At 50.2% G+C, this 23,704-nt stretch overlaps 1 protein-coding gene across 11 annotated transcripts in view; it reads right to left on the reverse strand.

The window, feature by feature from the left end:
• Positions 1–1,850: 1,850 nt before the first annotated feature.
• The window catches only part of PTK2B (protein tyrosine kinase 2 beta), a 138,062-nt gene continuing 116,208 nt past the window's right edge, over positions 1,851–23,704 (reverse strand). For 8 of the 11 annotated variants that reach the window (XM_042243113.1, XM_027964304.2, XM_042243110.1 and 5 more), the window contains 13 exons: positions 22,126–22,226; positions 21,856–21,945; positions 20,809–21,013; positions 18,318–18,426; positions 16,470–16,535; positions 14,436–14,561; positions 9,351–9,497; positions 8,765–8,800; positions 8,379–8,409; positions 6,143–6,189; positions 5,363–5,500; positions 4,858–4,938; positions 1,851–2,953 (listed from right to left, as the gene is read on the reverse strand). In XM_042243113.1, coding sequence (XP_042099047.1) covers positions 2,738–2,953; positions 4,858–4,938; positions 5,363–5,500; positions 6,143–6,189; positions 8,379–8,409; positions 8,765–8,800; positions 9,351–9,497; positions 14,436–14,561; positions 16,470–16,535; positions 18,318–18,426; positions 20,809–21,013; positions 21,856–21,945; positions 22,126–22,226 — 1,393 coding nt within the window. In that variant the 3' untranslated portion in view covers positions 1,851–2,737. The remainder of the gene's footprint in view (positions 2,954–4,857; positions 4,939–5,362; positions 5,501–6,142; positions 6,190–8,378; positions 8,410–8,764; positions 8,801–9,350; positions 9,498–14,435; positions 14,562–16,469; positions 16,536–18,317; positions 18,427–20,808; positions 21,014–21,855; positions 21,946–22,125; positions 22,227–23,704) is intronic. The other 3 variants (XM_027964308.2, XM_027964310.2, XM_027964309.2) reach the window with 3 other exon arrangements.

The following is a 23,704-nucleotide window of genomic DNA, read 5'->3' on the forward strand; positions in this document are numbered from 1 at the left end:
ATAATAGAATGGGAAAGACTAGAGTTCTCTTCAAGAAAATTAGAGATAGGAACGTTTCATGCAAAGACGGGCTTGATAAAGGACAGAAATGGTATGGACCTAACAGAAGTGGAAGATATTAAGAAGAGGTGGCAAGAATACACAGAAGAACTGTACAAAAAAGATCTTCATGACCTGGGTAACCACAATGGTGTGATCGCTCACCTACAGCCAGACATCCTGGAGTGGGAAGTCAAGTGGGCCATAGGAAGCATCATTACGAGCAAAGCTAGTGGAGGTGATGGAATTCCAGCTGAGCTATTTCAAATCCTGAAAGATGATGCTGTGAAAGTGCTGCACTCAATATGTCAGCAAATTTGGAAAACTCAACAGTGGTCGCAGGACTGGAAAAGGTCAGTTTTCATTCCAGTCCCTAAGAGAGGCAATGCCAAAGAATGCTCAAACTACTGCACAATTGCACTCATCTCACATGCTAGTAGTAAGGTGATGCTTAAAATTCTCCAAGCCAGGCTTCAGCAATACATGAACTGTGAACTTCCAGATGTTCAAGCTGGTTTTAGAAAAGGCAGAGGAACCAGAGATCAAATTGCCATCGTCCGCTGGATCATGGAAAAAGCAAGAGAGTTCTAGGAAAACATCTATTTCTGCTTTATTGACTATGCCAAGGCCTTTGACTGTGTGGATCACAATAAACTGTGGAAAATTCTGAGAGAGATGGGAATACAGACCACCTGACCTGCCTCTTGAGAAACCTATATGCAGGTCAGGAAACAGCAGTTAGAACTGGACATGGAACAACAGACTGGTTCCAAATAGGAAAAGGAGTACATCAAGGCTGTATATTGCCACCCTGCTTATTTAACTTATATGCAGAGGACATCATGAGAAATGCTGGACTGGAAGAAGCACAAGCTGGAATCAAGATTGCCGGGAGAAATATCAATAACCTCAGATATGCAGATGACACCACCCTTATGGCAGAAAGTGAAGAGGAACTAAAAAGCCTCTTGATGAAAGTGAAAGAGGAGCGTGAAAAAGTTGGCGTAAAGCTCAACATTCAGAAAACGAAGATCATGGCATCTGGTCCCATCACTTCATGGCAAATAGATGGGGAAACAGTGGAAACAGTGTCAGACTTTATTCTTTTTGGGCTCCAAAACCAGTGCAGATGGTGACTGCAGCCATGAAATTAAAAGACACTTACTCCTTGGAAGAAAAGTTATGACCAACCTAGATAGCATATTCAAAAGCAGAAACATTACTTTGCCAACAAAGGTCTGTCTAATCAAGGCTATGGTTTTTCCAGTGGTCATGTATGGATGTGAGAGTTGGACTGTGAAGAAAGCTGAGCACCAAAGAATTGATGCTTTTGAACTGTGGTGTTGGAGAAGACTCTTGAGAGTCCCTTGGACTGCAAGGAGATCCAACCAGTCCATTCTGAAGGAGATCAGCCCTGGGTGTTCTTTTGGAAGGAATGATGCTAAAGCTGAAACTCCAGTACTTTGGCCACCTCATGCGAAGAGTTGACTCATTGGAGAAGACTCTGATGCTGGGAGGGATTGAGGGTAGGAGGAGGAGGGGATGACAGAGGATGAGATGGCTGGATGGCATCACTGACTTGATGGACATGAGTTTGAGTGAACTCTGGGAGTTGGTGATGGACAGGGAGGCCTGGCGTGCTGCGATTCATGGGGTCGCAAAGAGTCGGACACAACTGAGCGACTGAATTGAACTGAACTGGGGGTTGAGCCCTGGCTTCTTTGGGCTTTTTGATCTCTGCCCAACACAAGCACAGTTGATTCCTTCCAGGGCCTCAGAAGGTCAAACAAACAAAACAATCAAACCACAAAGCAAATGGTACAATTTTAATTCATCCACAAGTCAAATATAAAGGAGGTAAGAGTGTTCTGCACAAACACAAGAGAGGGAGGGAGACAGGGTGTGGGTGAGAAAAGACAAGTAAGAAAAGACAGTAAGAAGAGAGAAGGAAGGGGCCAGGGAGGGAAGCAAAGCCAGGGGGCGAGGAGTGCGGAAGGCGCCCAGGTCCAGTGTGGCCTTGCTTCTCCCTTCCTCCTCTCTCTGCGTGTGGAGGACGCAGCTTCCTGGGCGCCAACTCCCAATAGCTTGTCCCTTGACCATCCCAGGCCCTGCTCCGCCCCTCAGTGGGGCACACGGCTGTTGGTCCAGACCAGACTCACATTAAATAAATTCCAATATACACTGTACAAGAAGGCCAGGTCCATCCCTCATGGCACCAGCCACCGGCTTCCCCACTGAAAACCCCTCTCGGTCCCTCCCTCTGTGCATGGGGTTAGGGGAGGGGACCTCCGTGGGCGGAGCAGGAAGGAGAAGGACTAGCTTTGTTCCCCAATCGGCCTGCCCTGTCCCCGCGTAAAGCCATCTTGGCCACAAGGGACTGCCATGTGACCCCCTTGGGCCAGGTAGGAGTGGCTGGTGGGCAGCAGCCATGCTCCCTCTGAGCCTCTTTGTAACCCCTTGGTGTCCTGCAGCCCTGAGTCCCCTCTGTCCAGCTGCAGCCTGGGCAGCACAGTCTGGGAGTAGGGTGGAGGAGAGGGGTCGTGCAAAACGGCAAGGGAAGAAGGACCCCTCTCGGCCTTCCCTCCCCAAGTGGGCCCACGGGACCGAAGGCGAGGCAGGGGCAGGGGCAGGGGCAGGGGCAGGAGCAGGGAGGGGCGGGCGGGCGGGGCGGAGATGTGGGCAGGGGGCGCCGCCCTCTTCACTCTGCCAGTGGGCGGGCCAGGTTGGCCAGGACCTTGGCTTGGTCCACAGCGTCCAGCAGGTTCTTGGCGTCCACGGCCAGCGTGTGGGAGGCAGTGAGCATCTGCCGCTTGCACTCCTCACTCAGGGAAGTCACGGCGTTCTGCTGGGCCAGTCGCATCTTATTGATGAGTTCTGCCAGGTCCTTGTTCAGCAGTTTCTGGGTCCCCTCGATCTGCAGGAAGAGCACAGGGGAGGGGCTGGGACCCTGAGGGGCTGCCAAGTCCAGGCCCGGAGGACAGGGAAGCCCTATAGAGGTCCACCTCGGTGATGGCCCAGGAAGGTGGGGCCGAGAGAGGGCTGGGGTGGGGGTCAGGTCTGACTCAGCCCTGGGCTGATTCCAAGGCTCGTGCTGGTTGGAGCCAGGTCGTCTAGGACAAACACTACAGGCACCCCAGGCCCCAACCTACCCAAGTCAGCCCCCTCCGATCCAGCCCCACAAACACTCCCTCCCTGGCAAAATGCCTGGGTGCTGGCCTGACACGGAGTGAATGGAGAGAAGTCAAGCGCCTCCATACATCTGTTAACTCTCTACAGTCACATCAATAGATCACAGACTATGGTCTGGGCTTGTAGGGTTTTGTTAACTACTATATCCTGGTATCTAGTGCACTGCTGAACAAAGACTTGGCACTCAAGAGATATTTATCAAGTGAAAGAAAAGACTGGCTTTCACTGCCCAGGTGCGGTGCTCTCATGCCAGACGGGACCAACCTGGAGGGTGCTCCGCTGGGCTGCCGCAGCCACCCTGAAGGGACTTGGGAAGTGCCCAGGCCCCCCTGCCCTGTCCTGCCTGTCTTGAGTGGTCACAGATGGTGGAGACAGTGGCAGCTCAAGCTATAGCCTGGCAGGAGGTGTGGGAGTCTGTGACTGGGTTTCCAGACAGAATGCTCAGAGGCACTGCCTCTGTTTCTAGTCCTGCGGTAACAAACTACCACACAGTGGCTTAAAATAAGGCAGATTTATGCTCTTACAGTTCTGGGGGTCACAAGTCTGGAATGGGTCCCCTGGAGCCAATGGCCAGGTGATGGCAGAGCTAAGTTCCTTCTGCCAGAAGGGGAACTTCCTTCTTCCAGGGGAGAACTTGTTCCTTGCCTTTTCCAGCTTCACAAGGCTGCTGCCTTCCTCGGCTTGTGGATCCTTCCAGCAATGGCCTCGTTCCAACCTCTGCTTCTGTTATCCCATCTCATTCTCTGACTCTTATGAAACAAACCTCTGCTTCCACCCCCTTCTTACAAGGATCCTTGTGACTACACTGGACCCACTTGGATAATCCAGCATAGCTTTCTCATCTGAAGATCCTTAACTTTCAAGGTCCTGTTTGTCATGTAAGGTCACATAGACACAGGCTCTGAGGACCCAGACGTCCTTTATTTGGTTGTTGTTCAATTGCTGAGTCATGTCTGACTCTTTGTGACCCCATGGACTGCAGCATGCCAGGCTCCCCTGTCTTCCACTATCTCCCAGAGTTTGTTCAAACTCATGCCCATTGAGTCGCTGATGCTATCTAACCATCTCATCCTGTGCTGCCCCCTTCTCCTTTTGCCTTCAATCTTTCCCAGAATCAGGGTCTTTTCCAGCTACCTTATGGGGGCGCATTATTCTGCCTACCACTGGCACCATCTCAAGATAGAGCACTGGCATTCCCGTTTTGGTTTTCAGTGGTTGCTTCTCATTTAAATAAAGAAGATTAAATGATCAATTGAAGAAACCTTAACTGCTATTTCTGTGACACACTCACCTTGACCTTAGTAAGAAGGGTGACTAGACAAAGAGTCATGGACAGGATGGGGCTAAAAAGGAGTATGTGTGTCTTCCTTTGCCTGTCCTCAGGCATTAAGAAGTCACTGCCACGATCTGAGACCTAAACTAGGAAATTCGCCCCAGAAAGCCGGCGAGGTCCCTGGGTTCCAACTCCGCCCCCTAGTGGTACCTGCGGGGATACACAGTGCAGAGCCACCTGCTGAAGGCTCCCAGAGGACATGGGGCTGCCCAGGTGGCCTTTCTGGGTCTCCTGTTGAAACACAGCTGGAGCAGGACAAGGGGGCAAGGGACAGTGGATGACACCGAGACACTCACCTCTGTCCGTGAAGACGATGGCAAGGAGGGCAGGAGGTCATCCACACTGCCGATGAGCTTCCGCAGGGTCAGGCCCACATTCTGGGAGAGAGAGGGGCGGGTGGCTGTCACCCTTTGCTTTTTTTTTTAAGTCTTTATTGAATTTGTTACAACATTACTTCTGTTTTATGTTTTGGTTTTTTTGGTCCCGAGGCATGTGGGAATCTTAGCTCCCCAACCAGGGACTGAACCTGCATTCCCTGTACTGCAAGGTGAAGTCTTAACCACTGGACCTCCAGGGAAGTCCCACTCTTTGCTTTTTGAGAAAGCCATGTCTCCCTTGAGAAGGGCCCTCCTGGGATGGTGCCTGCCTTCCGAGGCTACCTGGAACCAACTTCTCTTTGACGACCTTGTTCTAATGGGGTCTAATCGGGCAGACTGGGAAGCTCAGCCCCTCCCACTTCCTTCCAGGGATGGGCTGAGTGGCCTCTGTCCCCTAAGTCCACGGCTCCTCCCTGGCTCTCACCTTCACCACCACGACGTAGCCCTCAGGAGGCAGCTGGCAGAGCTCATTCTTGAGATCCAGCACGGCCCTCACTAGCTCCATGACGTTGAGGTACACCAGGTCGTCGGTCCGATCCAGGTTGGCTGTGGGCTGGATGGACTGTGGCGGGGAGAGGAGGAGGAGAAGCAGGTGGCCGGAGGGGAGGGTGGCGAGTCAGAGGGACACACTGTTCTTTCCTGGGCATGCACTAGTGGTGCCAACTCAGCCACCAAGACGTTTCTCTGAAATAATAGTGCCTGGGCCTGGGTGGGGGGCTGCTTCCCTGCTGCTTCTTGGGCAATGGTTCTTATGTGAGAGTCTGCCTGGGTGTCTTAAAAAAGTGCTGGTGGCCAGCCTCACAGCAAAGCAACTGAACCATCATCTGGGCGTGGGGGCCAGGCCATGTCAAAGCTCTCAGAGGATTCTCACGGGCTGCCAACACTGAGAACTGCTGCTCCAGAGCGAAGAAAGCAGCAGCTACCCCAGAACACGGGGGTGCAGGGAGCCTGGGGGACCACACCTCCTGCTCCTTGGGACGAGTGAGCCTTCCTCCAGGTCAGGGAGGGGGCTGGTTTTTTTTTTTTTTTTTTTTAATGAATTAGCTGTAGACAGGGCACTTGCCCTCTCTGGGCCTCAGCTATATAATGAGGATACAGGACTCGATTCTTTCTGTGGGCCTCTGCAATCTTTGCAGTCCAGGCCTTTAGTCTTGTGGGGCCCTGATTCCAATCCATTACCAGCTTCAGCAGAGCCAGCACATACCTGTGCGCCGAGCCGTGGTGGTTTCTGCGGGGGGGCTGTGAACTCCGCTGCAAAGGGAAGGGGCAATGAGTAGGGGATGTCCTCAGCACCCTGACCCCTCCCTTTATAGGTGCTGATGACCAAGCTCAGCCCTTCTCCACTACTACCAGGAGACCCCAGGGAAATGGGACCTGAAACCCAGGACAATGGAAAGTAACCTCTGGTCTCCCTCGTCCTCTGTACGCAGGGACAGGCACTACTGTCCATTTCAAAGAGAGAAAAAGCCAAAGTCCCCGTGGAGATGGAGTGATGGCGGTGGGTGTTCCAGCACACCGGGCCCTGAGACTCTGACCTTGACTGTCATGAGGGAGAAACCTGCTCTGAAGGCAGCAGGTGATCCTGGAGCCTCACCCAGTGGGTGCAACAGCCACCTATGTGGTAGATTTGTGAAGCTTCCCTATTGCCTGCTGTGTCCATCTGGGGGTCAAGGAAGTGGACTGCTAGAAGCATGCTGTTCTCTGGCCATGCTGTTCTCTGGCCACTCTGATGAACAAAAGACAAACAGGCCGCATGGAACTGCTTGGAGTAACAGTCAGAAGACCTGATTCCACTTTCAACTCTTCCCCCAGAGTGGCGTGAGACTAGGGCAGCTCACTGACAGGCCCCAGGCCTTAAGTGTCATCTGCCAAGTAGGAGGTTTGCTTAGAAGGGCCCTGCAGGAGCCAGATGCCTGGGCTCAAATCTAGGCCCTGCTAATCACTAGCTGCGGAGAAGGCAATGGCACCCCACTCCAGTACTCTTGCCTGGAAAATCCCATGGGCAGAGGAGCCTGGTAGGCTACAGTCCATGGGGTGGCGAAGAGTTGGACACGACTGAGCGACTTCTCTTTCACTTTTCACTTTCATGCATTAGAGAAGGAAATGGCAACCCACTCCAGTGTTCTTGCCTGGAGAATGCCACGGACGGGAGCCTGGTGGGCTGCCGTCTATGGGGTCGCACAGAGTCGGACACGACTGAAGCGACTTAGCAGCAGCTGCAGCAATCACTAGCTGTGTGACTTTGGGTAAGTCACTTGCCGTTCCGGTGTATGTTTCATGTTCTTTGTAAAATGGGCATCATGATACATTGTACCCATTGCATAGGAAGGACTGCTGTGGGGTTTAAACTGACATTTTAAAGCACCTGGGGCCAGTGCTTGTCACTGTCTTTGGTGGCGGCCATGGTCACCATCACTGTCATCATCAGCCTCATTCCCCTGGGATGGTGATGAAGCGCCTGGCTCACTGCAGGACTGGGACCTGGGAACCTCTGCAGCAAAGTTTGCACCAGGACAATACAAAGAAACGATATGGGACTAAAAATAGCTCTGTGCATGCCGCAGTTGGGGCAAATGCTGGACCAAAAGATACAAAAAGACAAAAAAGAAACCCAAAATAAAACCCAAGAACCATTTCTGAAGAGCCAGGAGCGAAAAACTGGGTGTTGGGAGCAAAAGCAGGGTACTGCTGAATGCCCCGCTGCACGCACCATCACAGAAGGGCGGGCAAACCACCTAAGCCACCCCTCCTGCATGACGCCTGGATCCACCCCCATCCTCACCCCATGTAAGGAATGAACTCGCCCCTGCCTCTGGGAGCCAGCAAGGGAGCCTGTTTTTGCGTCCTCCTGCAGCTCGCAGCGCAGGAGCCCCAGTAAACTTTGCTTGAATTTCCTGTCAGGCCTCTAGTCAATTTCTGTTAATTGGGAAAGGCCAACATCCTGCCCGGTACCACTCCCTCCCTGCCTTTCAGGGAGGCTCCTGGAGAGACCCTGGGGTCGGGGCAGGGGTGGGTGGGAAAATCAGTTGGCTCCGCCCTCTTCTTGCCCTGCCCTCTTTCTTCCTTCCCTTACTGGGGCCTAGGGAGGCGAAGAGTCATTTGGGAGAGATGCCATGGAGCTACTTTAGAGCTTCCGATAGAGTGGGTGGGAGACAGGAAGGATCACCAAGTCCTCCAAATAAATGCAGCAGAGAGGCGGGAACAGGAGCCATGCCGTGAGAGGGGTGGGGGGCAGCAGTCGGAGCAGGGGTAGAGGTGGAGGATAGGAGGTGGTGTAATATCGACTCCCAAACTGGGCCTCTCTGCACACTCCGAACTCAGGACAGATGTTTCTTTCTATGGCAAATACACTCCGTTTGCTCTCTGCAAGGGACAGGGAAGGCGGCTGCACACAAGATGCCACGCCCAGGGACATTCCCGCCAAGAGGAAGGGTGCTCACACTTACTGTAGCCGGCCTCCTTCTCTGGGGTCTGGAAGGAAGGAAAGAGAAGAGGTCACTGGTGCAGCCCTGGGGGCCACCCACGTACCCCCTTAGCTTGTTCCCGTTCCCCTTGAGAGGTTTGGAGATCATAGCTGCAGGGGGACCTGGGGACTCCCTGACCGGAAGTGACTTGGGGAGGGGGCGGCCTGTGCCAGAGCGGGTGGTGCTAAGAGTGCAGATCAAGTGTGAGCTCAGCAAGGAGCCTCCATGATCAGAGTGAAGTGGGAAAAGGTGCTCTCGTGGTGCGAGGCAGAGAGGGCGAGGTGGGCAGGTGTGGAGTCGGAGGTCCCACTAACTACCCTGCAAGCCCTCCCTCCGGGTAGAGTGCTCTCCCGGTGACTCACCAATGGGGACTTGTCGTTCATGTAAACCATGGGGTCCTGCAGAGGGGGAAAACAAATCAGAGGACTTAGGATTCTATAACCAAAAGCTCCAAGGATGCCTGGAGAGCAGTTCACTCCAGCCAGGTGGGGAGCTGAAAGGGGACAGGATGGCATGGATCTCTCCCAGGGGAGCAAGGTTATCAGAACGTGTTCAGGGGCTTCCCAGCTGGCTCAGCGGTAGAGTCCACCTGCCAATGCAGCAGACACCGGTTTGATCCCTGGTCTTGGAGGATCCCACATGCTGCGGAGCAACTAAGCCCAGGCACCACAACTACTGAGCTTGTGCTCTAGAGCCTGTGAGCCACCACTACTGAAGCCCAAGCTCCCCAAAGCCTGTGCTCTGCAGCAAGCAAAGCCACCGCCATGAGAAGACCGGGCATTGCAACTGTAGAGTAGCTTGGCACAACTAGAGAAAAGCCCGTGTGCAGAAACGAAGACCCAGCACAGCCAAAGATAAAAATATAAGTAAAGTTATTTAAAAAAGAAGGTGTTCAGCAGTGGTGTCGGGGCATGTCCTCTCCCTCCCCTGGCTGGGCTTTCTCCTCACCAGGGCTTTCTCCTCCTGCCTCAGCCACTGGTAATCTTCCACCATCTGCTTCTGCTGCTTGTCCAGCAGTTGCCGCATCTTGAGCCTCTCGGCCTCCCACAGCTGCTGGGCCTCCTCCCGGCTGCTGGGCCGGACGAAGTCCTCCTCCTGGGAGCACAGTGGGGGGAGATGGCAGAGGACACAGTCAGCCCAGTCTCCGCACTCAGGGAGGACAGTCCTCTGGAGAGCCTTGTGGGAGCCACATGCCTTGGCCTCACTGGCCTCAGATCTGCAGCCATCTATGCAGATGGTTATTACTGTTGGCTCCGTCAGCCCCAATCGCATGCAGTGTGTCCGTGAAATGCTGAATCGCAGGGCATAGAGTTTAACAGGTACTGGTTTCAAATCGTCACGTGGCCCGTTAGTACTGTTTTATTTTCAAGTGACTGTCCTAATACTGTTTTCTCAGCTGGCGTGTGTCATGGCTGCTGTCACTGAATTTACATTTAGGAATGCAAAGCCAGCCCTCCGGGAGGCCTTGAGTGCTTAGCTAAAACCGAGATGGCAGGTCTGGAAGCTTCAAGGAGCAGTGGTGTGTGGTCCCCCAAACCTGTCCACTGAAGGGTGGAGCCTGAAAGAAGGAGCAAGAGCGTGCACCCATCTGATCGTGCCTTTTTATCAGAAGATACTAGTTATTTGGGCTTCCCCATCCTAGTTATGGATGGCTCAGACAGTAAAGTGTCTGCCTGCAATGCGGGGGACCTGGGTTTGATCCCTGGGTTGGGACGATCTTCTGAAGAAGGAAATGGCAACCCACTCCAGTACTCTTGCCTGGAAAATTCCATGGATGGAGGAGCCTGGTAGGCTATAGTCCATGGGGTCGCAAAGAGTCCGACACGACTGAGTGACTTCACTTTCACTTTCTGTGGCTCAGAAGGTAAAGAATCTTTCTGCATCATTCTCTTGATTAAGAAACTAGCCTGGATTATGACACCAAAGGTTAAAAGAGATGCATGAGCTAAGAGATAAAGTGAAGCACAAAATTTAAAGAAATAAGGATCTATGGATATGCAATAAGTGGTTCCTCTCCTGAGTTTTATTAATCTAACCCCATTTCAACTCATTTGTGGGGCTTTGGACTATTCATAGTTCTCCCTGTTATTTCTCCCTGCATGTTTCCCTTTCCTATTATTTCTCTTCCCTCAATCTTCCCCAGGGTTTCATTTATATAAATATCTGCTCAGTCCCTTTAAACTGGCTTGCTTTTTTCTGCTGCACAAGATTACCCGGGTCTCCTGGACATATGAGTGTTACCAGCATTCTTTTGATTGTGTAAAGCCTGGGGTGACCTTTGCTGGGGGCAGGTGACCTTTCTATGACGTTGAGGTCCGCAAGCTGCTCAGATCCCTTTCTTTGAACTGGCCCGTTTACATACAAGTCACTTACATAAAATGCTAAAAATGATTCTCAGTCTACTTTAACAAGCCATAATCTCTGCCAAGCCTCTAAAAAAGATTATCTCCACTAAAGTCTCTAAACAGCATGGTTTGAAAATAGTGACACTGGTGTGTTTTTCCTAGGCTGTCGGCTACAATAACTGCTCTCAATTTCTAACAATACTTCTCCTTATAAGATGTCTTGCTGAAATAGTCCTTGTTCATTACGCTAGTCAACGACTGTTTATTGAGCAACTACTGTGTGGCAGGGACAGGGCTGGGCCAGGCTGGGCTGGGAGGGCAGTGATGGTTAAATACGCAGTGTCCTTCCTGTTTTCATGAGGCTATGGAACCAATTGCAGACTGGGGTTGCTCAGCCTTAGCACTATTAACATTGGGGCCAGATGATTCCTTATTGGGGAAAGACTTCCTGTAACCTGTAGGATGCTTACAGCAACCCCACTCACTAGAAGCCTACAACACCTCCCCTGTTGTAACAAAAATGTCTCCACACATTACCAAATGTCCACCCAGAGTTGACTTACTGAGTTAGACCTTATGTTAAACTAATCTGTGGACATGGTGTGGGGGAGGAGGATGGGATGAGCTGGGAGACTGGGATTGACATGTGTGCACTGATAACCAGTGGGAAGCCGCTGAACAGCACAGGGAGCCTGGCTCAGTGCTCTGTGATGACCCAGAGGGGTAGGATGGGCTGGGGAGGTCCGAGAAGGAGGGGATATATGTATGCCATAGCTGATTCACTTCATTGTACAACACTGTAAAGCAACTATACCTATCCCAATTAAAAAATAAAAGCAAATTTCAGAACATAAGACCATTTTATCATCATAGGATTGATAAAATACATAAGATTTACTTAATAAAGGCTTATGCCCCGCAAATGAAAGGGTTTTAAGGCTGTAAGTATCCTCAGTTAAATGCCAGCATGTGCAAACACAATGGTGTGTCTATATCAGGCTATTGGCAAATCATGACAAATAGGAACTAAGTGTCAAACGTTCTGAATATAGCATTAGGAATCTCCAGGTAAGGAAAATGTATGGACGGAGGAAGACTAGAGTAGATACTGACAGGAGGAGTTTCCAGACTCAAGAAAACACTTTGTAGTTTTGAAATTGCCAAATAAGATTCCTATCACTCAGATGTCTAGTATGCCCCAGGCTTGATCACCATCTGACCAAATATTTTAACATATATTGGTGGATGTATTCCTATGTCTTCCAATTTTCTAATAAAACTCAAGAAGCAAATGAGACTTAAAAAAAAAAACTGGATCTCTTTAGGGCTTACTGTCCAAAGTATACTTCAAGAATTCTTATCAGGCAATGAATGCTTACACTGCTGGTCATTTTTAAGAGGAATTAGACCCTTGGGGTGTTTTAAAAAGACTCTGATAAGCTGTGACCCCTTCCAGGAATTGACTCTTCATCCTGCCAGGCCTATTTCTATTGTAATTAAACAGCTCCTGCACTCATCGTAAGCTTCCCATCATTCAATCTGGGCCCCAACTCATGCTTCTGCCTACCTCATCCCCTGGGACCCTTCTAATTTTTCCCATCCATTGAGGCCCAACTGCAAAAAAAAAAAAAAAAAAAAAGAAGCTGGAAAGAGTTGTTTTACTCTCTGAACTTCTTCTGCAAGTTGGCTGTACCTCTGTGTGCTACTCACAGCTCTCTGGTTTACATTATAGGCAACCATCTGCCCTGTTCCTTCTGGCTGATGGTAAGTTCACTGAAGGCAATTTTCCCTTCAGCACCTAGGACAGCGCCCAGCAAAGTGTCCCTTAAAAAAAAAAAGGTGCTGTTTACTAAACTGTTGTTTTAAACTTCAATTGTGAGGTCTTCAAGAGGGAGACTGCTGCCATCCTGACTCCGGAATTGAATCCCACAGATTCTCAGATGAGTCAGGCAATAGAGTTAGTCACTAGAAAAGTTGTTTTTGTGGGAAAACCATCTCTGATTTTCGTTAAATGCTGTCAAATGCTTTGCAGGGAGTCTATTATACCTTTTCAGCATTCTACCTGGAAGAGGCTTTCTCGGTGTTTCTGATGCATACCATAAGATGGAGTTTGTATTTTTAACTTTTTTCTTTTTTGCTTATTTTAAGAAATGCTTATTATGTTCTTTTTATGTTCATAGGCTTTCCTATGGCAAGTACATCTAAACCCCTGACACAAAAGGCCCTTTTTCCTGCTGCACAGTTTGTCTTTATGGAAGGGAACAAAGACCTTTTGGTGAATCAGGGGTTAGACAAAGGCAGTGCCGACCTTCAAATGTGCAAAACACTTTCTTTCTGAAAGGGCATATTTTAAAGCCAAACTCACTAAAACCCAATTAATTATGAATAAAGAGTTAAGAGCAGGAGAGAGAAGTTGAGCACTACCTAAAAGAGAGTGCATGCTTACAGATGCAGTTTTATTATCGTTGAGTATATGCTAAGACATAAATTGGTTAAACTAATGTAAAAAAGAAAAATGAGCTAGGTCAGGGGAAAACCTATTCCACTAAGCCCTTACTGCCTTGAATTCGAAGTTATCTTAATCATTTCAAAGTTTTACTAAATTAAGAAAAACAGCAAGGATATCTCAACATACTTTCCTACATTTTTGTATATCTATTGTAATGGAAATGTAGTCGCCCCCAATTTTTAAGAGTTCTGTATACCTGAGTCTGAAATATGATGCATGGTTACAGAGTTAGAGCTAAAGTAATAAGGGTTTTAGTCTGTTATATCACATATCAAGACTCAGTTCAGTGAAATATATCAAATGCTCATGGCAACTGACCATGGGGGCCATTTGTTTTGAAGGAGGAAAAGATGGATGGGGACTAGTAACAAGTGGACAAGCAAAGGTGCACTTTTTTTTTTAAAGGAGACATGACAATTAGAAGCTAGTTTCCAGGTGGTGCAGTGGTAGAAATCCACCTGTCAATGCAGGAGACTCAGGTTCGATCCCTGGATCAGGAAGATCCTCTGGAGGAGGAAATGGCAACCTACTCCAGTGTTCTTGGGGGGAAATCCCATGGACAGAGGAGCCTGGAGGGCTACAGTCCATGTGGTTGCAAAGAGTTAGACATGAGTGAGTGACTGAGCGACCGACAATGAAATACTCAAGGCTTCATTGGTAGTTGACAACAAAGAGGTGACTGGGGAGGGTATGGCTTAGCCCTATGCTAGTCCCCAAGTTTGTTCTCACATAGCAGCAACTTTTGCAAAGCAGCAGGAGTGGCAACCACAAGGCAGACTTTCCTTTGACTGAGGAGAAGTTGAACAATCACAACAATCAGGCAGGAGGAAGGGCAGAGCGGGGCAAGACCTCCAGGATCTTTTACTTTCTGGCACCATCAGGCTTCCTTGCCCTCTGCTCATGAGCTTTCACATTGTCACCAGGGCTGAGGGAAGGCCACAGCATCAGAGTAGGGATGGGGCAGGTCTGGGTTCAGCTGGAGTCTCAAGGGCAGTGCCTGGCTTGGCCCCCAAACTCTGTTGTTTGTAGAGGTGCAGGAGGCACAGAGCCCCGCTGTGGCTGACTGGTGTAGGGAGGGCACCTCCTGAGCCTGAGGATGCAGGGTTCCCAGTATCCCAGGCACCTCCCTCCAGCAGCCTCCTTGTCCTGGCCGGGACCCAGCATGCAGATTCCTCTTACCCGCATGCTGTGGCGCTTGAAGACATTGTGCCGGTGGAGAGGTGGGGTGTGCAGCGAGTTTACAGGAGATGGATACTCCATAGGGCTGGTGAGCGTGGGTGAGCTGGCACACAGACCCTCAGGGACCTATTCAGGAGAAGCAGAGGAGCACCAGGCACGGGGACAAGGCAAGAAGGTGGACAGTTAGCTGCTACGAACACGAGCACAGAGAAACGACACAGGAGCTCCATGGGAGAAACGGGACTTGCGCTCCAGGAGCTTACAAAGAACAAAGTGTGGGCGTTTCACTGGTACTGTTTGGGAGACGTGGCAGAGCGACATACACAGCTCTTGGCTAGAAGTCAGCACAGACATGGTGGTTGTTCTTCCATCTAATAACCGTTCCCGTGATGCTGTGCATACCATAGGTCCACAGGTGGCGCTGACCTACTGACTCCATGTCCTCCTTCAGGACTCTCCAGGGGAAAGTCATCATTGTGTTAGAAACTGACAGATACTGTTAACCCACAAGTATGTGTGTACGGGCTTCCCTGATGGCTCAGTGGTAAAGAATCTGCCTACAATGCAGAAGACATGGGTTTGATCCGGGGTTGGGAAGATTCCTTGGAGAAGGAAATGATAACTCACTCCAGTATTCTTGCCTGGGAAATCCCAAGGACAGAGGAGCCTGGCGGGCTACAGTCCATCAGGATGCAAAAAAGTTGGACATGACTGAGCAACTAAAACAAACAAACATATACGTGTATATATATGTTGTTGTTTAGTTGCTAAGTCATGTCTGACTCTTTTGTAACCCCCATGGACTATAGTCCACCAGGCTCCTCTATCCCCGGGATTTCCCAGGCAAGAATACTGGAGTGGGTTGCCATTTCCTCCTCCAGGTATCTTCCTGATCCAGGAATCAAACACACATCTCCTGAATTGCAGGCAGATTCTTTACCACTGAGCCCACAGGGAAGTCTATATATATATACACACACATTTTTAAAACCACTATTTTGGGACTTCACAGGCAGTCCCATGGTTAAGACTTCACCTTCCAATGCAGGGGGTTTGGGCTCAATCCCTGGTCAGGGAGCTAAGATCCCACGTGCCTCATGGCCCAAAAACCAAAACATAAAAAATGGAAGCAATATCGTAACAAATTGGACAAAGACTTTAGAAATGGTTCACATTAAAAAAAAATCTTCAAAAAAATAAAATAAAACCCACTATTTTAAACAGCACAAAGGGGTATATTTCTTTCTAGGGATATCGCTCCTGTCTTCTGCCTTGAGGTTTGTTTTCTTTTTCTTTTTTTCATATGAAGATGGTATGTCTGTTTGTTCCTGGTTAGGCTTGTTTTGGCTCAGGAGCATTTCCTTGACCACAGGACACCAAATGAAGAAGCACCAAATAAAAGACACTGTTTCCATTTTTAAAGGAGGGACTCTGAGCTGAGGGATAAAAAGGAAGAAAAGAGAGGGGGCCCCTGGCTCCTTCTGACTTAGATGCAACAGAGAGACACAGGACAGAGACATCCTGAGGGGGACCAACAGCTTGGGCAGGTCCTGTGGTTGGTAACCATGGAGGTGTTGGGGGGGGGGCGGGGAAGCACAGGGGGAACCCTGCTCTCTCTCCATCAGCTACTGAGGTTTTCAGCAGGGGCCCTGCAGGGAGCCCCAGTGAGCAGCTCCATTCTCTGGGGAGCATCAATGGTCCCTAGCTGCCTAGATTCCTTTTCAGAGGCTCTGCTCAGGGCTGGGGAGGCCAGGAATAGAGACTTAGCTGTAGGCGGGCGCACGCAGCAGCCAATACTGTGGGCAGACAGATGTGGGTTGAAGTCGTCTTAACTGAGGACAACCTGGTAGAGGTTCAGTTAGATTCTTTGATCTCTGGCACTTTGAGTTTTAGTTCTTTTCTGGGTACTAAAGAAGAACTGCTTCCACTGCCTGAGCACATAGGACTGCTGCTCTGCTAAGGCACGAGGATGGAAATTCAGGAAGGACAGAGATGAGGCCTGCACTTCCCCAGCCCTCCAGTTTACGTGTTTACCTGGAATTGCAGCTTGGGTGCCAGGAGGTTGGTTTGTGGAGGGGGTCTGTACTTGGGTCGGCTGGGCTGCAGAGAGAACATGGAGATGAGTCAGTCCCTCATTCTGTCCTCTTGAGAGAGCACAGCTCACCAAGGGGAATATCAGGTAGGAGTTGGGTCAGCCTTGTTCAGGATGGTGAAGATGAGGGACAGAGTAATCACTAAACTCATTCATGTCCGCTAACTGTGCATCTATCACTGCTGAGTGATATGAGGCCAGTGGCCTTCCTTCTGGAGGTCACTGCTAACTGGAGGCATTGCCAGTCTCTGTGTAGCCTCTCTGCACGTGCCAGGCATCCTGGAGTGTGAAGTCAACTATGGCTTAGGAAGCATTACTATGAACAAAGCTAGTGGAGGTGATGAAATTCCAGCTGAGTTATTTCAAATCTTAAAAGATGATGCTGTTAAAGTGCTGCACTCAATATGCCAGCAAATTTGGAAAACTCAGCAGTGTCCATAGTACTGGAAAAGATCAGTTTTTCAATCCCAAAAAGGGGGTGTGTCAAAGAATGTTGAAACTATCGCACAGTTGCACTCATTTCACAAGCTAGCAAGGTAATGCTCAAAATCCTTCAAGCTAGGCTTCAACAGTATGTGAACCCTGGATGTGCAGAGTTTGCCAAATCAGTAATCAGGAGCTGCAGACATCCAGAGGTGAGTCATGGAGGCCCAGGCGTCCACAGCAGCTTCCTGGAGGTGATGAAACCTGAGCTGGGCCTGACTGCGGGAAGGTACAGGGCACAGCAGATCAGGGGGACCTCGGAAAGAGGCCCAGCACCCACAGGGCTTTGTTATGAACTGAATGTTTGTTCCCCTACCCCCACCCCACCCACCCCATTCATATGTTGAAGTCTTAACCCCCAGGTGATGGTGTTTGGAGGTGGGGCCTTTGGGAGGTAATTAGGATCAGATGAGGTAACAAGGGTAGGACTCCTATGATTCTTATTAGTAGTAGCATTAATAAACTTCCCAGGTGGTGGTAAAGAACTCGCCTGCCTATACAGGAGAATAAGAGATGTGGATTCAATCCCTGGGTAGGGAAAATCCCCTAGAGGAGGCCATGGCAACCCACTCCAGTATTCTTGCCTGGAGAATCCTATGGACAGAGGATCCCTGCAGGCTACAGTCCATGGAGTGGCAAAGAGTCAGACATGACTGAAGCAACTTAGCATGCAGTCGTATTAATAACAATAACAGACACCAGTGCTCACTCTCCCCACCATGTGAGGACATGTGAGAAGGACACTTCTGCCATCCAGGAAGACAGTCCTCACCAGACACCTTGATCTTGGATTTCCCAGCCTCCATGCTGTCTGTGTGTAAGCTGCCCAGCCTGTAGTATCTTGTATGGCAGCCCAAGCTGACTTCTACAGACATGGTCCCACCCATCTAATAGTGGGGCAGAAGGGCACTGGCTCCTGTGCCCAGAGATGCCATGGACATCAGAGGCTGGACTTCAGGGCTCCCCATCACGTACCTTCAAGGGAATCTAATTTGTCCCTAAAAACACCAAAAGGGAAAGTGCTACTGTCTCCCGAGGGAAATGTTTCCAGGGTGACTGCCTGCTCCAGCAGCCCCACAAGGTGCGTGCTCTCTGGCTGTCTCAGGGTCCATCTGCCGAGGTGACTGATGGGGGCTGACCTCAGGGCTGATGGATGGTTGGGTGGAAGGGCTGAGAAGACGCAGGGCCCCTCTGACCGCCACTGTAAGGGGAGCTGCACAGTCAGATCTGGGAGGGGCTGGACAGGGTCCCTGCTCTGCTGTGATTCATGGGGCCAATGGGGCTGATGAATTCGGGGCTTGGCTCACCTTGGGTGGGGGTTCCTGGAAGGGTGTGGGCTCTAAGATTTTGGGAGGTCGGTAGCGAGCGTTCCTCTCCTGCTCTAAGGCGATGTCCTTCTCCATCTGGTAAATGTCACTGCCAGGAAGTCAGGTCAGATAAGGAGACAGAAACAAGGTCAGATACATTCCTGGGGGCTCCCCTCTGTGCTCCACTGTGGCCGGGATCCTACTCCCAAGTCTCCCATGTCCTTTGCAGATGGCACTGGGGAGATCCCTAGGAGACAGGCCACAGTATCGTGGACCCTGCAGCCGCCCCACCTATGCATTCCTGGTGTGTGCTAATGGGAAAGGGTACACACGCATTCCTGGTATGTGCTAACGGGAAAGGGCCATGGATTTCCTCCCAGGTTAGCTGAATGCACGCTTCTTGCCTTTTTTTTCTTTTACCCAACAGTGGTTCCCAACCTGGGAATCACACACCTCCAAGGACTCAAATAAAGGCAGGGGGTCCATGAATCCACAAGTGTACCAAGCACTGTCTGCAGACAGGGATTGTGTGTTGTTGAAATACATTTCTAGGCCCAAGATGGAGCTGCCTCTGCCCCAGGGGTAGCATCAGCAGGTCAAAATGCAGATAACTTTTGCGTCCTTCTAAATGCTATGCTTTATCAGAATCAAAGTACCATCCCAAATGCCAACCCAAATACCAATCCAAATGCCAATTCAGCTTTATGTGCTTAGTTGCTCAGTAGTGTCTGACTCTTTGCAACTCCATGGACTGCAACCGGCCACACTTCTCTGTCCATGCAGACTCTCCAGGCAAGAATGCTGGAGTGGGTTGCCATGTCCTCCTCCAGGGGATCTTCCCAACCCAGGGATTGAACCCAGGTCTCCTGCATTACAGGCAGATTTTTTTAATCATCTCAGCCACTAGGGAAGCCCATTCAGCTTTATATTTGTTTCCTATTCCCTATTCATTCTCTAATTATCTCTTCTTTATTCCTTATTCTTTATCCTATAAAAGTGTCCTACCTTCCGCTCCCATTCGCCACTGCTCTGGCCCTTGGAAATGGAGATGGCCACTTCACGCAGTGTTAAAAATTGTCTGTATCACTTAAATTGCCTTGTTTAATCATTTTAAACAGTACTGTGCTGTGCTTAGTTGCTCAGTCATGTCCAGCTTTTTGCGACCCCATGGACTGTAGCCCCCGACTAGGCTCCTCTGTCCATGGGGATTCTCTAGGCAAGAATACTGGAGTGGGTTGCCATGCCCTCCTCCAGGGGATCTTCCCAATCCAGGGATTGGACCCAGGTCTCCTGCATTGCAGGTGGATTCTTTATCATCTGAGCCACCAGAGAAGCCCTAAACAGTACTACTAAACATATAATATTTGGTACCATGTTTCAGATTTATATGCATTCTATTGTGTGCAATACAAAAATTCATGATACAGCTTGTTTATAGAGCCCTACCTATAAACAAATGCACTATCATTCTGAGAAATGAATATTTCCTGCCATATCAGTAAACAAGGATGTCACAGTCATCAGCAATTGCCTCCACCATGGATAGTGAGCTGGTGAGCCCTGAGGGAACTCAGGAAGGAAAGAAAACCTGCCATCTAGGAGCCATCAAACTGCAGCCACTCCCTACGGTGAGCCCTGAGGAAACTCAGGATGTGAAAACACAGTATACTGGCCCCAGAGAGCTGAGATGCAGATCAAAGGAATGATTCCAGTGAGCCCAGACTCTTGGATTTTCCCATACATAGAAAAGCACTCAATGCTTTAACTTGGGTATCTGGTTTTCTTTAATTAACAATAATTGTTTGCTGTTCAGACAACCTGCCCTTTGTTGCAAAACTTCTATATAAGCTGGCTCCCCCTTCACCTCTTCCGAGCAGTTTCTCAGAGCTATTTGAAATGTTGTCTCCCAGGCTGCAGTCCTCATTTTGCCTGCAACAAAACTTAACTCCCAGCTCTCACACTGTGCAAATTTTTTTCAAAGATTCCCATTGTCCAGACCTGGGATTCCCAGCCTCTCCTGTGGTGCCTTCCCAAGTGGCAGTTTCTGGGGATGATTTTCTAAAAAAATGCCCACAAGTTGCCTACAGTATTTAAAGCTGTAGTATTTAATGTTAATTAAGCATTGGGTTCCTTAAAATAGGAGCTAGCAAACTAGGCCCACAGGCCAAATATAGCCCCCAAACCTATTTTTATGTGGCCCCAAATGGTAAAGAATCTGCCTGTAATGCAGGAGACCCTAGTTTGATCCCTGAGTCAGAAAGATCCACTGGAGAAGGGAATGGCTACCTACTTCAGTGTTCTTGCCAGGGAAATGTCATGGACAGAAGGGCCTGGTGGGCTACAGTTCATGGGATCACAAAGAGCTGGACATGACTTAGTGACTGAGCACACACACATGGCTATAAACCTCTATGTGCTGCTAAAGAGGAGACTTGCTCTCAGGGGGCCCTGGGCTTGCAGTCCTCCACCCCACACCTGTCTCCTTGCTCACCTGAGGCTGCACACGAGCTCGGTGAAGCGGGGTCGTTCACTAGGGTCATAGTCCCAGCAGCGGGTCATGAGGGTGTAGAGAATGGGCGGGCAGAGGTCAGGCTTGGGCAGCCGGTCCCCCTTTTCCAGCACCCCAATGACATCCTTGTTCTCCAACCAGAAGAAGGGCTGCTTTCCGAAGCTCAGGATTTCCCACATGCACACAGCTGCAGGCGGGAGGAGAGGGCTCAGGGCCCGTGCTGAGGGGACTCGAACCTGGAGAGGCAGCCCACCCTCTCCAGAGATAGCTGTGCGGTCAACACTCAGTGCCTGCTGGGGACCGCCCTGTGTTCCTCTCTCTCCTCTATAGATAGCATTCTGGGGGTCCTGCCCATGTGGTGGTCTGCTAAGGGACCAATCGCCTATGACTGTAAGTGAACTAAGCTCCCATACCCAGGCCCTTTCCACATGGAGCTGTTAGGGTTCTGGAGAAGGGGACCGTCAAAGGAACTTCACTGGGACCACCGGGAGGGAGTGACGCCTCCATCAGAAAGCTGGCATACGAAGCCTATGTGCTTGCTGCCTGTGTGATCACGAGCAAGCCCCTGACTCGCTGAGCCTCAGTTTCCTTGTCGGGAAAATGGGAAGAAGAACGATGAGATTGTACTGGGCAGGCTGTGGAGACCTGAGACAGAGGATCTACATGGCTGTGTGCCTTTTAAGTGGCTGTCCATCACTTGGTTTTCCTCTCTCCTCACCCTGCACCTTCTTCTGAGAAAAGCTCAGCTCTGCCTTTGAGGCTCCCCTGTGAGGTGGCCTCACCTCAGTCCTGGGGCTGTTTTGGGAGCTCATGCTCATATCAAGAGCCTTTTCCATGAAGATGAATGCAGGCTGGCCCTTAGCTCGTGTCACCCCCAATCCACCACTGACTCCCCACCTCCGGGACTCCTCAGTGGTGGCAGCAAAACAGAACCCGAGGGTCCATACCCCTGCTTTTTGTGCCCCCTGTTATCCTGGTCACAGAGAGGTAATCAAACCCTTGTCCACGCCCTATGGAGAGTCTGCTCACCAAACATCCAGACATCGCTGGCAGTCGTGAAGCGGCGGAAGTTGATGGACTCGGGGGACATCCATTTGATTGGCAGACGGGTCACAGAGGCTGTGGGTGGACCAAGGGTTTATGGGAGCTCTTAGAGAAGAATGATCCAGACTTATCCAGAAAGGCAGCTTATTCTCCAGAGACTGTTGGCCTAGACTTGCCTTATAGTCACCTTTTGGGGGGATTTTGGCTTCAGGAATGCCCTTCGGGGACAAAGCTGTAACACACCCCCCACCTCACCTTTGTAATACTCCTCATCCTCAATGTATCGGGAAAGGCCAAAGTCCCCCAGCTTCACACACTCCGGGGAGGCTACCAGGATGTTCCGGACAGCAATGTCCCTGGAAGGAGGCAGAGACCAGGGTGAGGTGGTTCATAACACTTCAGGGGGACAGACAGATGGACAGAGAGGCAGATGAGAAGAGAGCTTCAGGGCCCCAGCCTCTGGAGGAGAATCAAGCAGCTTCTGTGGGTCAGCCCTTCCTGGCCCCACAATTCGTCTTGCTGGAACTTGGCTCAGGCAGGAGCCTTGGCTGGTCTTCCCTGCTGCTCACACACCCTGGTTGCCTCCTTGCATCTCTTTGCTGAGCCCTGTCTCCCATCATCCCTTCTCATGCATCTCCACCTCCAAGCCTGTCATGTGTTCCCCATATTTGCTCCAGTCACTGCATGTATTGTCCCCTCTGCTGGGGATGCCGTCATCCTGCTCACACTTCAGGGAGGAAGCCTGACCACTTTCCTGATCACAATTAACCTCTCCTTGTTCTGTGACCCCACAGCTGCTCACAGCTCTCTTTCAGGGGGCACTGGGAGAGCCAGGACCTGGCTCAGAGTCCCTGGGAACTCCTGGTATGGAGGAGAATGGGGCAGAGAGCTGGAGGAACACACCTGGCAGCTGGCAAGTGAGAGGTGCCACCCAGAGCTGAGCTCTCACCCCCCCTCCACTTCCATCCCCAACTCTGGGAGCCCTTACCCACTCAGTCATCTTGAATCCCCACATCACTTCTAACCCCAAACTGGCTTATCTATCTCTTGCTTCTCCCAGGCAGGTTCTGCACCCCACTGTTTGTCTTTGTTATTGAAAAGATGACTTCAAAGCCTGACAATGTCACACAAGGATACAAATCTATTATACCACTTTGCCCCATGACTGTTCACCCTAGAAGATGCTAGAAGATGAGCTTTACAAGGAAAGGGGTTTCTGTTTGTTTTGACTGTGACTTAATCCCAGAGCTTAGGACACTGCCTGGAGGCCCACAGGAAGAGTTCCATCATATTTGCTGCATGAGTGAGTGAATGAATGAGTGGATGCATATTCACATCCCCCAACATCGCTGCGCATAGTGTCAGCCATATGGCCCTGTATCTGAGGGGGATGGTGTTGGACTGAAGAATTCACCTGCTCATCCCAGGGCTTTGAGTTGGATCATCGAGAAAGCAAGAGAGTTCCAGAAAAACATCTACTTCTTTATTGATTACACCAAAGCCTTTGACTGCGTGGATCACAACAAACTGTGGAAACTTCTGAAAGAGATGGGAATACCAGACCACCTGACCTGCCTCCTGAGAAATCTGTCAAGAAGCAGCAGTTAGAACCTGACATGGAACAATAGACTGGTTCCAAATTGGGAAAGGAGTACGTCAAGGCTGTATATTTTCACCTGCTTATTTAAATTATATGCATGCAAGTACATTATGCAAAATGCCAAGCTGGATGAAGCACAAGCTGGAATCAAGATTGCAGAGAGAAATATCAATTACCTCAGATATGCAGATGACATCACCCTTATGGCACAAAGCAAAGAGGAACTAAAGAGCC

This window comes from Ovis aries, chromosome 2 (assembly GCF_016772045.2).
Source record: "Ovis aries strain OAR_USU_Benz2616 breed Rambouillet chromosome 2, ARS-UI_Ramb_v3.0, whole genome shotgun sequence".
Classification (NCBI taxonomy): Eukaryota; Metazoa; Chordata; class Mammalia; order Artiodactyla; family Bovidae; genus Ovis; species Ovis aries.